The sequence below is a fragment of the Phytophthora ramorum genome, assembly GCF_020800215.1.
Source record: "Phytophthora ramorum isolate Pr-102 chromosome Unknown Phyram_PR-102_s0006, whole genome shotgun sequence".
Classification (NCBI taxonomy): domain Eukaryota; phylum Oomycota; class Peronosporomycetes; order Peronosporales; family Peronosporaceae; genus Phytophthora; species Phytophthora ramorum.
This window is the reverse complement of record NW_027150652.1, coordinates 636,328-649,999: the sequence shown is the minus strand read 5'-3', so window position 1 is coordinate 649,999 and position 13,672 is coordinate 636,328. Positions and strand designations below refer to the sequence as shown.

The following is a 13,672-nucleotide window of genomic DNA, read 5'->3' as shown; positions in this document are numbered from 1 at the left end:
GAAGCGTTCGAGTCGTCCTCGCGTGGACGACGTAGACCCACATTGGGGTCAGTGTGGCCCGGAGACAAGGTGTCCTTGTCTCCTTCGAGTTCCCCCTCCTCGACTTCGCTTCCGTAGTCGAGGGGAACTCCCTCTCCACCCGGAGAGTAGATACCCACTCCGGTTTCGACAGCAATGATCTTGCCTGTCTTGTTTCGGATGGCATGTTTCTCATGCCATCTCGAGTGGTATCCAGCAACAGAGAGGTGACTCTCTGTTGCCGCGCTTGTCGACATCGCCGTCGAGGCGATGTCAGTAGCGGTCGTGGCTGAGGCAGCGGCCGTCGTCGCCTCCAAGGCGACGACAGCACTAGCTGTTGCCGAAGCGGCCGGCGTCTTAGACGAAGACGTCGTTGGCGTGCTCATTGGGAATGAGCACGTGTTCTCCCGAAGAAAATACGGATTGACGTGTCGAGACCGGCACGTCAAATCTTAACGGGGGGATGGTGTAGCGGGGCTACACATTCGGTTCACCTCCTACCTTAGTGCAACATGCACTAAGGGATACATTCAGGTGACCACTTCACAGGGTGGTCCACATTCATAGCAAAAGGCATATGACTGGTAGAAAGTAACACCTTTCTACCAATGAGAGTCATTCAATAGATAGGGGTTCTGCCAGCCATCCAATGGCAGAACCTCTCATTAGAAATATCAGTTTTAGGAGGAAACCCCATTTACAATCAATACAGTTCTCATTTGGCACCAAAACTATCGTTCGGTCCCTTTGTCTTAGTTTAAGTATACTTGTGGATACAAGTATACTGAACTTAAGTTAAATACACCTACGCTTCCTCATACACGTGCGCACACGTGTAAGCTTAAGTAGTGGGTCTAAGCAGACCCATTACAGATCTTGTCTGGCTCTTCAAGTAGTTTAAGAATTTTGCAGAAGAAGTAGGGGAGGTCGTGCCAGTCGGTGTCTGCATGCAGAGAAAAAAAGACGGCACTGTGAAGCGATATTACAGCAGCGAGAAGTACACGCTGTTGCCTGCGCACTTCACTTGGGACACCATCTACGATGAGATGCACGTTCTTGTGGAGCAGATTCGGCTTCGAGTGCGAGAGCCGGCTCGTTCTACCATGAGGAAGCTGTTGACATTGCATTTTCCGACTATCCGCATTCGGTCTCCAAGAAGCAACGTGTGTGATATCTGCTCTATCTACCATGCCAACATGCGCAACGAGGTTTCTGCTGAGAAAATAGAAGCTCTGGGAAAACACACGGAGTCGGCGCGCAGAATGCGGTAAGGGATATTAGTATCAGTCTGATCTACTGCTGACTTTTAACGGGGGATGTTGGTATCATTTCGTTGTGTAACCAGCCGAGAGTACAAGAAAGACAAGACAGCAGCGAGCGACGATCATGCAGTTATCGTCATGGACTTCTCCCAAAACCTAACAGTCCCCAGTGTTACCAGTACTCCTTCGCAATGGTACTTTTGCTCGCTGTTGTCCGTGAGTTGCTTCGGCATTTTCTACGAGAATGATGGCGCCCAGACAAACTATCTCTACGATGAAACTGTCAGTGGCAAAGGAAGCGACCAGATTAACTCAATGCTGGAGCATTTTCTGAGAACGAGGGTGCTGGCGGAGGGGAAGACGCGGTTGACGGTATACGCAGACAACTGCTCGGGCCAGAACAAAAACAACTACGTCATTAAATTTCTGCTTGGTCAAGTCGACATGGGCCGCCTAAAACACGTCGACTACAAGTTTTTCGTCAAAGTCCAACCAAGAACTCGTGTGATCGTGGATTTGGGCACATTAGGAAGTACATTGGTAGCGTGGACTGCTACACAGTGGAACATGTCGTGGATGCAGTGAAGAACGCCGCGTCCAACTCGGTGACCGTGCATTTCCCCCGTGGCACGGGCCAGTTCAAGGCGTACAAGGAGGTGCTCACTGAATTGTACAAGCGCTTAGAGGGCATACAACAGTTCCAGATATTCTCCATGGATGAGGCCGAGATGGGGGTAGTGTCATGCTGGAAGGGGCCCGACGACGAGGCTGTCGTCAAGAACCTTCGGCGTAAAATTGACGGCGTGCTAACTACCAAGGAGAAAGTGATGAAAATGATGTGCGACCACGTGGAGGTGTTAGCCCCTCCACCGCCGAACGTAAAAAAGAGCGAAAACATGTACCACAACATCAGGCCGTACGTCCCGGAGGAGTTCCGCGACGACACTCTGTACGCGAAGCCGAGCATGCAGGAGGGTCTGGACGCTAAAGCGGCCAAACAGGCACGTCGAGTTCATCGTGCAGCTATGGCATTGGCTGCTAAGGAAAACCAGGACCGTCGCGGGCAACAGGAGGCGGAGTCAAGCGCAAGCGAAGGCCCGTCGAAGAAGCGGAAGGTGCCCTCCTCGTAAGCTGTTGTAGCGGGGCGTCAGGTTGACTTGAGGTGTAACCAGTAAATCGAAATGATACTTACATCCCCTTTGTTAGACTTTATGAATTTCTGAAAAAAATTCAGAAACTACACTTGGCTACACTGAAGTGGCCAGACAAAAGTGGCAAAACTGAACATTTAGAGCGCGAATTAGCTAAAACCGAGACCACCACTGGATTTCTCGCACGATTTGGGGCAAATCTCACCAATAAAAAAAAATTTCGACTTCGCCTTCTCGGACCGAGATATATTTTTGGTCGGCCGATTTCTCCGAAACGGCTGAATGGATTTCTTTGCTTGAGGGCTCTCTGGGGAGCCAAGATAAAGGGCTTTACAACGGTGTGCTCAAATTGCGATTTAATTAATGGTTGATTAGTATGTTTTTGTTTGACGTTGTCTCATGTGGTCAACATCTCCCATGTCTTCGACCGGAGCTGGTGTCTCGAAATTCACCGGATCACGAAATGGAGGTCGCAGGTTGTACGATGGTAATCCAAGTACCTCTCGCAGATCTCCAACATGGACACTTGCTTGGAGAACGAAACCTTGGACCATCACCCTGATCAACGTGACATTTGAGTCAGCATTTGCTTGATCGGCCTGCTGATTGGCTTGCATATCTTGGGAAAGTTGATCGATATTTTGAAGTTGGCGAAAAGTTGCAATATCGGGAACTTGCAGCGGCGCATCAACGGGAAGCCGTGCTTGCATTGTCGCCATGTAGAGTTGCGAAGCTGGTCCACTTAGAATATTGCGCTCAGCCAATAATGCGGCTACGTGAGGAATTTGCTCTTGGATCCGATTTTCTGTCGTCCTCCGAATTGTGTTTGTGCGTGGATCTGCTTCCCTAGGGACACACACAAAGAGCATCAAAACAAAGTCTGAGTGACCGTACAAGCAAAGCCGAGTGAGGCTCCAAGCCTTGGAAATCCGGCTACCGAAATTTTCCACATCCAGCTCTAGAAAATCACGTTAAGGAGCATGCTTTGAAGGCTTGAGAAAAACGCTGAAATTCTCTTGCCACTCGTCCGGGAGCTTTCGAAGAAATTCCGTCGGGACTTGAGCTTTGAGAACCATAAAACCGCACCCAACCTCAAAAGGAAACTCTATTGGGTCGGTCTTGTTGCGGCACGAAGTGAGAGGTTCACCGTTCTTGATTATTAGGCGGCAAGTCAGAATTGCTGGATGTAGTAAGTCGAAATGTGAGCTCTTGTTGCTCGTTTGGAGAATGGCCGCAACATTTGCGGGAGAGCTGCCAAAAATTCATGATACCATATGGGTACGGGAGAGATTGTAGCCGACTCTTTTAAAGATTTCGCTAAAATCGGTTTATGTTTTCTTTTTGTCAAACAATCTTGATTTTTGTATTAAAATGGTGGCGCAGTTTTATGCAGTAAAGTAGGGGCTCTAGCCAATTGAGACTTTGCATCGTTCGAATGATGCCTTCAGCTCCTTGGCCCTCTTTATCAACGAGCACACCCCATTGTAGAGGGTGTTAAACCCCACCTTCTCCATTATCATCAATCTTGAGCTTTACCACGTCAGTTGCGTACTGTGCCTGCGAGTAGTTTTAAATGGTTTTTCTTTTTTCGCATTGCTCGGTCATCGCCACTCTTGACAAACTTTTTGTATACAATGGGTTCAAACATAGTCAAAAGTTTCTGTATCATCTTCTCCAACTATTAGTCCGAAGTCTACAGCGTGCTTGTCCCAGGTATCAAAGGGCTTCAAGATGACGAGCGTCATAAACATAGCATCCTTCGCAGTAGTCTTGCTTTTCCGGCAACGTCCCAGATTCCACGCACTGTACAGTTTTCCTTCCACAACACCCCAAGCAGTTCGAATCTAGCCTGAGTGAAGTTCATCTGGGTTTTCAAAACTCTATTTCCACCTTGCAGGTAAAATGAGTCCATAACTGGCTACTCGGATTCCACAAGCTTCTCATCGACATAGTCAACGTTGGCCCTAAACGCATGAATGCTCAGCTCCAAGTTCCCGACAGCATCTTGCTATAGCAGACGCTGCATTGCGGCCACGTCTGCTGCCTCCTTGGTGATTTCCGAGCTGAGGAACAACTTGAGTTCGCCGATTGCAAATGCCTTGAACCTCTGTCATTGTTTGGTTGGACGACGCTGCAGACAAGCTTTTGCGTTGCAGATACAGCTTTTCATCATTCTCTGTTCTCCATTTTATTTGGCGGTGCACGAGATTTGATTCGTGTGATTTAAGATGTGTAGCGCTCTTCTCCTTATCTATTACGCTACTCGCTGCGTGACTAGTCTCTTTGAGCTTGAACACCTTAAATCTATCATGCATTGCTTTTTACTCAGTAGTTCTGATATAATTATATGACTGAGGAGTCCAAATTCCGTCTGGTTCATAAGAGTACGCTTCATTGACTAGTCACTTGATTGGTCTTACTCACAGCAATAAGAGGATGGAGTAGCATCGGCGAGTACAGAAATATCACCTCAATAAAGGTCGCAACCATTTTTTAATATGGTGTCTAGCACAATTCGATTACATTAAAACGTTACCGGTATATTATGGACTTTCAGCTTCAATAGCAACTCCACCAACTTTGGGTGGAATTTCTGACCACTATTCCAAACATTTTGTCGTCCCAGTGCGGGGTTGTTGACTTTTTACTTACAAAAGTCGCTATTAGTGGAATTCTTGTTGCCTGGTGGAACTCTAAATAATGAATACATTACAAAATTATTATAAGTTCCAGTTTAATACAGCAGTATTACAATAATATTGCAGTTTCTGTCAATGTTTTTCAATAGGGCTATAATTTGACCTTGATAGTGAAAGTAAGACTAGTGTACTGAAATGATTGGTAAGAAACAAACCCGTGTTTTTTGTCATATTCAATAGGAGTGCTACATATTTCACGTTGGGCCAGATTTTGACAATAAGGCTCTTCTCGACAATAGATTTAATCGAAAGATAGACAAACCCTTCGCTTAGGTGCGACCCGAAAACCCAATTAGGTGCGATCTGACATGCTTTGAAAAAACAACAACAACATTCAAATCGTTCGAACGGGGGCGAAGCGACCGCGAGTTCGCAGCGCCGGCTTGACGTCTCCCAGTCGCCGTTGCTCAGTGTCATCTAGCACCGCACCTTTACAACGCCTTGGCGCACCTTGGTGCGGTTGAGTGAGGCATAACGACCCCCTACAAGACGAAGGAGGGCCGTTCGTTGGTCGCAAATCACTCGCTCAGCCGTCGCTACAGTTGAAATCCAGATTCCTGAAGATAAATGGTCGGTAGCAACTATAACATTTACTAAAGAACGGCGCTAACAGCAGCAGCAGTAGCTCGCATCCTGCTGGCTCTGCTGTCTACCCGCCGCCTTCCGCGAGAATGTGAAGGCGGTGGTGTGTGGTGTTCCTTCTCTTATGCTCAGTTATGGTGGATGCTCATGTGTGTGCGTTGCATGTGTTGCTGTTACTAGGTGAAGATTCATCACACGCAGCGGTTCCCGATGGGGACGCGAGTCTCCAAGTACTTTAACGGGTTTACGGACCCTTTTGGAGGCACGGTGGACCAGCACTCGGACATGACCGACTTCTACCACATTTCCTACGACGACGGGGATAGTGAGGAGATGACGGAAGATGACGTTGAGAAACACTTGCTGTCGATACCCAAGCCACCCAGACCACCCAAGGCATCCAAGCCTGCCAAGGCACTCAAGTCCTCCAAGCAGCCCAAAGCCAAGCCAACCAAGCCATCTACAGTGCCCGTGATGAAGAGAGCCAATAGCGATAGTAGTATTGATATTGCCTCGTCGCTACCAATGGTGCCGTCTCCTATTGCATCTGAGGGGAAAAGAAGACCAAAAGTGCTGAGTCTTAACGCGAATGCGCCAGGACTGACGCGCAGAAACAGTTTTACCGATGCCTGTACATCTCAGGAAGCGAGAAAACTGCTGAGTGTGTCCATTCCGGCTGAAGAAGAGGAGGAGGAGGAAGAGGAGGAGGAGGAAATGGCCGATGAAGAAGAAGACGAAGAAGAAGATGATGATGTTTCAGCAACTTTCAGCCAAGACGATGTCATGCAACTTATTGGGAAGCCTGTCGAACGAACAGTCACCAAGGAAGGATGCGGCATCGATGTCGTGCAGGGTGCAGTGGCGAGCTATTTCCCGGCTACGCGGATGTTTCGTGTGATGTATTTCGATGGGGAATGCTCAGACCTTACGTACCGGCAAGTGTTCGACAGCATCCCCGTCGATTTACGGCCACTGGGGCCCATTAAGACGAAAACAAGAAAGCGAAAGGCGGAGGAGCTTACGACTTCCAGAAACGGAAAGGCTGACAGCGTGCCTTCTGTCCCATCAGCGCCTCCGAAGCGGACAAAAACCCTCGAACTAAATGCTGCGACGTCTATCAAGGCTACAGTACCGACGAAGCAGAGCCCCACCGCCAGTTCACATTCCTCTGGGGTTCGATCACCTGTGAACTACACCGTTACTGAGACGGACATGGTAGCAGTTGATGACGTCGAGTTCAACATTGTTCGCAAAGTGCTTTTTATTGCTGTCAGCACGGTCAAGAACTCGGCGGTGGAGATGCAATTAGATGTTCTTTCCTCGGTGCAGCTAAAGGTATGTGGATTCTCTGCAATTGAGTAGCTGTCAATCTGCTTTGGCATGCTACCTCGCACTAACACCCATTATTGCTTCATGTATCTTGTTCGCAGGATAAGGAAGCGCTGGAAAAATTTGTACGGAAAAACGGTCTAATTTCCTTAGCGGGGCTTCTTGCTAAATGGGAGGATCAAGTGGAGGCGGAGCAAGGGGTTCTTCTGCTCTTGAAGGTATGCTGTCGATTCTAGTTTTATCTATTCGCCGAGTCTGACTGTAGTTTTCTTTGCTGATAGGCACTTGCAGTGTTGCCTGGCGTGACTCGTGACGCAATTATTGAAAGTAACATCGGCAAGAAGGTACGAAGCATTGAAAAACGTGGCTCCTTTAGGGACCCAGCTATACCTGGCCTAGCTACCTGGGTAATCCAGAAGATGAAAGCAGACGTCGGTGCTCAGAACGAAGTCCAAGCTCAAAGCAAGAGCGCCACCGGCAAGTCTGAAGGCGATAAAGAGAACCGGTCCCGAGGCTTAAGCTCTCCGAGACGAAGCACTTCCAATAAGCATCGTAGTGACACTAAGCGCGATGGACGATCAGCCATGACTAGCAGCTCGCGGCCCCAGGATACCCGTCCGAGCAAAGGAAAAGCTGCCATTATTTCGAATGGTAGCGGTCCGGACTTAAAGCGGTCCAACTCGGCAGGCCATTTGCTGAACCTGATGAGTAAGTATTGCATTACTTGAGCTGTGTGTTCCCTAGTTGGTTAATCCGTTCCAACTGACACAAACGACCTGATTTCTCTGCTTGTAAACAGACTCACGAAATGGCAGAGATGCAAGCACTGCTCGGCGCGACCGAGACATTTTCGGGAACGTGCAGAACAAGCGAAGGCTGGGTACTGCGAACAATTGGCGAGCTAGGCGCTCAACAGTGGTGCTGGATCAAGTTAGCAAGCGCTTAACCGAGCACGCTCAAGAAGTCGAGGTTTTAAAAACGCAGAAGGTCGAAGAGGACGACTGGCAGCCGTCGAAAATCTCATTCGCTGAGGGCATGTCAACATGCTTGTTTGACAAGGAGGTGGAAGTTTCAAAGCTGCTCGTCTACCGCCCAGTTGGGTCAACGAAGGCTCCAGAACATCCGCCAGTGAAGCCACATTCAGGCCCTCTGCGGTCCATTCTTCGTGTGCGACTTCCTCCCTCCATTGTTCACGAAAATACGCCGCGTAGCAGTGAAGGTGACTCAGCCCCACCGACGGTGCAGTCAACGGCAAGGCCTGCAATTGACCGTATTGTAGTGCCGTCTGAGCGCCCTTCGCTGCCTATCGAAGTATCGGGAGATGGGACCGCTGATGAGTCTCCCATGTTCAGCACGTCAAAGCTATCCAAGGTCGTGAGTCCGACGGAGAAGAGAAAGCAAGGCTTCTCTCCACCTCCTTGCATTCCGACTTCGGAGCAACCGCCGTTGGATTTTACTGAGAAGGATGAAGAAAGTGAGGACGGCGAAGTTTCTGTGAGTGATGACAAGAATGGCAAGCTCGAACCTGAATTGGATGCACCTAAGGAGTCATCTCCATCAACACCGGTGGAGGCACTGTCACCTGTGGTCTCTGATGACGAATCATCCGAGGAAGGCGAGGCTTCGTCGGGTGACGCAGTGGATAGTTCTCCAAGGGGTGATATGGTCGCCCCAGCAAGCTGCTCCACAGAGCCGAAAGACGGTGGGGCTGCAAGTATCGAGTCTCCTGTTCAGCAAGCCGCCACTACTTCGGCTTGACCAAGCTAGTATGGCAATGCGTGTAATCGTCTCTAGTAACATTATGCAAGCGCGCAGCCTTCGTATATCAGTTTTTTTTTCAGCCGTACGCGCGCTGTGCTGTGAGTACAGATGACTTCTTCTCCAGGATGATGTTAAGCTGGTTGGAGAGTGACTCCTCCTTCTTCTTGTCGATCGAGTCCTGCATGCGCTCCAGTGTCACAAACATCTTCGCCTTGGTGGCATCATTGAAGCGGTCCATGTGGTCGAAGAACTGCAGCAATGGACATGCAGGCATTTGGTTCACTTTGCCGATCTTCACGAAAGTCTCCACCATCACGTCAAGGCCTTCGTCACTTGCCAGCGAGAAATAGTGGATCTTCGATAGGCAACGCGACAGTGTGCGGCCGTGGCTGGACTGCGTCGGGTTAAAGCTCGGGTTTGCTAGCAACGTGAGAATCTGCTTGCCCACGTCGCTCGAGTCCAGGCTCCTCACGATACTGATGTACTTCGTCAGCATGTCAGGCGTCTTGTGCCACTCCTCAAAAACCTCTTCCTGTACCTTAGCACGGTCCAGGAAATTATTGCCCTCAAGCACCCTATGAAAACCAGTAGCCCTCTCACTTGCAACATTTGACAACAGGTCGAGAGCTAGCGTCGATGACGCAACTGATGGTTGCACCAGTGCTCGGAAAAATATAATATAATAAATAGAATTTGTTTTTTACTACCACAATTATTATTATTGTACTACGCTACTGGGCTGTATTAATGCTATTCGCTGACAATACATGTACTCAGTAAAGAATATAGTGAAGCCAAGTCTTTTACGTAGAGTCTCCCTCCTCCAGTGATTTTATCCAAACGACAGTGACAGTTTGGGCGGGCTACCAGCTCATTCTATCATTTCCCAGCAACTCCTCCTCCTCCCCAAACGATGGCCAAGAACGCCGACATCTGCCGCGTGCTCTTCGCCGCTCTCCCCGACTACTACTTCAAGTGCAAGTACTGCGGTACGGTGCGACGCCAGCTTCCCTCCAGTGGCTACGGCAACCTCATGAGCCACCTGAAGGACAAGCACGCCGAGTACGAGGCCGACTACCTCGCGCACGCCAGCTCGCACGCCGGAACCCTACACTCCTTCGGCTTTGTCAACGACAAGATCGCCAACATCTACCACTGGATGGAGTGGGTGGTTGACCGCAACATGCCTCTGTCTGAGGTCGACAAACCTCTCACCCGCTCCATGTCGCGTCTCAAGCCCATCTGCTCGAAGACGTTGAAACGAGCGAGCGATTGCTGCCATCATCCCGTCGATCTTTGGCGTCATGTACGACGGCTGGTTGTGCTTTGCTGAGCACTTCGTGGCCACGTACATTGTGTTTTGGCGCGATGACCAGCTGCACTGCGTGCTATTAGCGATGACCCCACTTGACGAGGCGGACCAGACGGCCGCGTCTCACGTTACGTTCATTCGGAACATTTTGGTCATTTATGGCCAATTGCCAGCGCACTTACGCTTTTGATTGGTGACAACTGCGCCACCAATCAGCTGACGGCGACGATGTTCGACATACCATTGGTTGGCTGCGCTTCCCACCGTTTCAACCTGGCGACCGAACGGTATTTGGCGGAGCACGAGGACCTCATCGGAGCTGTGGCCGCGTTGGTGGCGGCGCTACGCACCCCCAAGAACCGCGCGGAGCTCCGATGCCACACGCCACTGGCACCGCTGCGGGCGAACGCGACCCGGTGGAGCTCGACGTTCATGATGCTGGAGCGCTACGTGCGTATTCGTGACGCGATCAAGCACGTGGATGCAGTGGATGACCTCGTGCCAAAGCCAGCTGTTTATCATCGTATCATCGCTCTCGTAGAGAATCTGAAGACGTTTAATAGCGTCTGCAAGAAGCTCCAGGAGGGCACGATCTCTATGAGCGCTGTCCGTGTCGTGTTCGACAAGATGACCGAGATTTACCCCGTGACTGAGGAGTACTTGCTCCCTGACGCCCACATCGTGCATTCCCCGGCGTTTGAGAGCGCCGTTGTGAAGGTTTGTGTTCTTATGTTGGCATTTATACGTTATGGTGCTCATAGCTAATTTTCTAGCTGCTGCTTCTATTAGGTGGCAGGAGCACGCGGAGAAGAGCTGACACCTGAGGAGCTGGGAGCGTTGGAGCCCTTCGAGTTGGAGGCGGTTGCGGAGCCCACCCCAGCAACGAGTGGCTCCGGTGTGAGCACGCGATCGTGCAATGCCGCAGAGGACTTTGCGACGGCGCGATTGCGCTCGGACGCACCCACGCCGCAGCTCTCGCCTCGCTACAGTCCCATCGTGACAGCTATACTACCGACGAGTAACCTCTGCGAGAGACTCTTCTCGCAGTGCAAGCTCGTCATGACGCCGCACCGGTCGTCGTTCCTCCCGGTCAACTTCGAGATGATCGTGTTCTTGCGCGCCAATCGTAAGTTCTGGGATGCTAACACCCTTATGAGTGTCGACGCAGCTGTTGCCGACGAGAACTAGACGCATGGAGTACAATACATTATGTATTGAACCATTTTTTATTATTGATTTGCTCACCCTACATGTATTTCCTATTGATGTGAGGGCATTACTTTATTGTAATGTCCGAGCACTGGGCTGCACTGATAGAGTGGAGCCAAGCACAGGGGGCTTTCCGCCAGCTTCAATGAGCAACAATCAGGGCCGCTTCAAGGCGTGTTGCTGGAACTGCTCGGAATAAGGACCGGGGCGGGCTCCTTGACACACTGTTATGTATACTGCCTCGATTTCCTTCAAATACGTGGCAACAGCGCAGTTTTCACGCTGTTGATAGCTACTACTCCATTTCATTACAAGAGCATGCTATAGACTTCGCTTGTCAAATTAAAGACTGAGCTCATGTTAGGCTTATCAATTCCTTCTTCCTAACGGTATTCTCTTTTGGTCCCTTTCTCAGGTTTGTCCAGCACTCGAAACACCGGCGTATCCTTCCTGCTGTTCACCATTTACTTGTTTATCACATCTTCCCCCATGGTGACTGTCTGGAAAGGTTTAGCCCGCCGAATCTGAAGGCTTTCGTGATATCGAATTTTGTCAATAACCAGGGTACCATTACTTCGTACGCTCACAATCCGGTACGGCCCTTCATATGGCTGCTGCAGCTTGGGAGCACGTGGTTCGTTTCGTGCTACCATGATCATATCTCCAGGTTGATACTCATGTTCTCGCCGATTTGCATTTTCACGCATATTTGCCCTTTCCGTTTGCCTGTCTAGCTTTTCTTGTTGTTTCTGCCAGTCAATGTGTAACGAGGTACACCGACGTGTACCCATGTTACATAAAGAATGACGGGATGTCTCTCTTTTGTGCCCATGGTACGTGGTACCGGTTGGCGATGAGCCAACCATTGGGCACTTGTTTAGCTTTTGCTATAGTTGACTTAGAGTTTGTGAGGATCAAGCTTGGCTCACCTATAAAATATATTCAGTCTTTAAACCTACCGTCTAAGTCGTAGTCGGTTCCCTTAGACCGGGAACCGTGAACTTGTTGTTCACCGAGAGCTTACGCTCTCTAGCACCTCCTCTGTGTAAGGTGCTGTGTGGCCCGTCACACAATGTTTACTTGATAGTCAAAAAGCTTATCTCGCCCAAAAGCTGCTTGACTTGGAGATAGACCAGTTGCCGTATGGTGCTGGGCTCTCAGCGCAAACATTACTGCGGACCAACAATTTTCCCATTCCTCGATCGTTTCAATAGTCTCCGTTCGAAGTTTGTCATTAATAGACATATGGGCCCGTTCCACAACTCCATTTGCTCGTGTTTTTTTGCAGTTGTCACGACCCTTTGTACGCCGTAGCTTTCGAGTAGTTCTCTGAACTCTCCTTGGATCTCTGATCCCTGGCCACAGGTGCATCGATTGGGCCGTGGATAGCGATTGAACCATCCTTGATCCACTACACGGGCTACTTCAGCACTTGTGTCATCACTTAGCGCTATTATTTCATCCGAGTACTTGTAATCATCCGAGTACTTGTGCCGATAATTGTCATTGCACGCCATTGACCACCAAAAGGCTCAATCAAATCCACTGCAATTTCTGCCCAAGGCCGCACAGTAGCCTCCTTGCTCGACAATTTGCCGTATTTGGTACGGTAGTCTTTACTTCGTGGGCACCGCTTGCAGTTGCGTACCAATTCTTTGACAGCAATGCTTATACCTGGCCACGTAAAAACTGTCCGAATGGACTCATTCATCACTGTCTCTCCTGGGTGAACCAGCCACTGATGATACGTTCTAAGCACCTAGGTGGTTAATTTGGCCGGCAATACAATCTTCCCATTTGCTTTGCTGACAAGCACCTTGGTGCTGCCAATCGCCCGCCAGCTTGCAAATAGTCCTTTTTCCAGGCCTAGTTGCTGCTACGTTTCCGCGATTTCTTCGAGCGAACGCCAAAATAATGGGGTTTCTGTCGTTTCTTGCTCTTTTGAGCGGCTTGCCGCACTTGTGGCTACAACTTCCTCTTGTAGTGGGAGCTGGGACACCGCGTCTGCCACCACATTATCATGCTCTCTAATATATACAATTTCTGGTCCGAATTCTTCGATTTCGAGACGCCAACGCAACATTTGAGCGGTATTGAAGGTAGCTTCAGTTGAATTCTTATAATCGGTAAATATGCGTAGCCGACGTCCCCACAGAATAGATCGAAACTCCCGCAATATCTCGAGCACACTAGTTCGCAAGTCAAATATGTACGAGTCGATGTCCAAATGGTCTATTTGCGTGAAAATGTTTCCCACCCTATTTCCGGGTAGTTGTGGTGGTCCTGCCGAACCGCGTCTCAATCGGATATCGCTCCGAAAGTGGATTTTTCGATGTTTGCAAGTCCATG

General features: G+C 49.7%; 3 protein-coding genes across 3 annotated transcripts; 2 read left to right on the top strand and 1 right to left on the bottom strand.

The window, feature by feature from the left end:
- Nucleotides 1-5,697: 5,697 nt before the first annotated feature.
- On the top strand, nt 5,698-8,799 carry KRP23_7020 (uncharacterized protein; the record flags this gene model as incomplete). Its single annotated transcript, XM_067892282.1, has 5 exons — nt 5,698-5,700; nt 5,893-7,047; nt 7,143-7,259; nt 7,323-7,749; nt 7,841-8,799. 5 exons carry the CDS (start codon nt 5,698-5,700, stop codon nt 8,797-8,799), a joined length of 2,661 nt encoding a protein of 886 aa, XP_067744177.1.
- A 79-nt stretch (nt 8,800-8,878) lies between these two features.
- Nucleotides 8,879-9,298, bottom strand: KRP23_7019 (uncharacterized protein; the record flags this gene model as incomplete). The annotated part of the gene is made up of 1 exon (XM_067892281.1): nt 8,879-9,298. The coding sequence occupies one exon, from the start codon at nt 9,296-9,298 to the stop codon at nt 8,879-8,881; it is 420 nt and encodes a 139-aa protein (XP_067744176.1).
- Nucleotides 9,299-9,715: 417 nt separating this feature from the next.
- KRP23_7018 (uncharacterized protein) lies at nt 9,716-11,302 on the top strand (the record flags this gene model as incomplete). The annotated part of the gene is made up of 2 exons (XM_067892280.1): nt 9,716-9,928; nt 10,904-11,302. The coding sequence occupies 2 exons, from the start codon at nt 9,716-9,718 to the stop codon at nt 11,300-11,302; spliced, it is 612 nt and encodes a 203-aa protein (XP_067744175.1).
- Between the last annotated feature and the right edge of the window lie 2,370 nt (nt 11,303-13,672).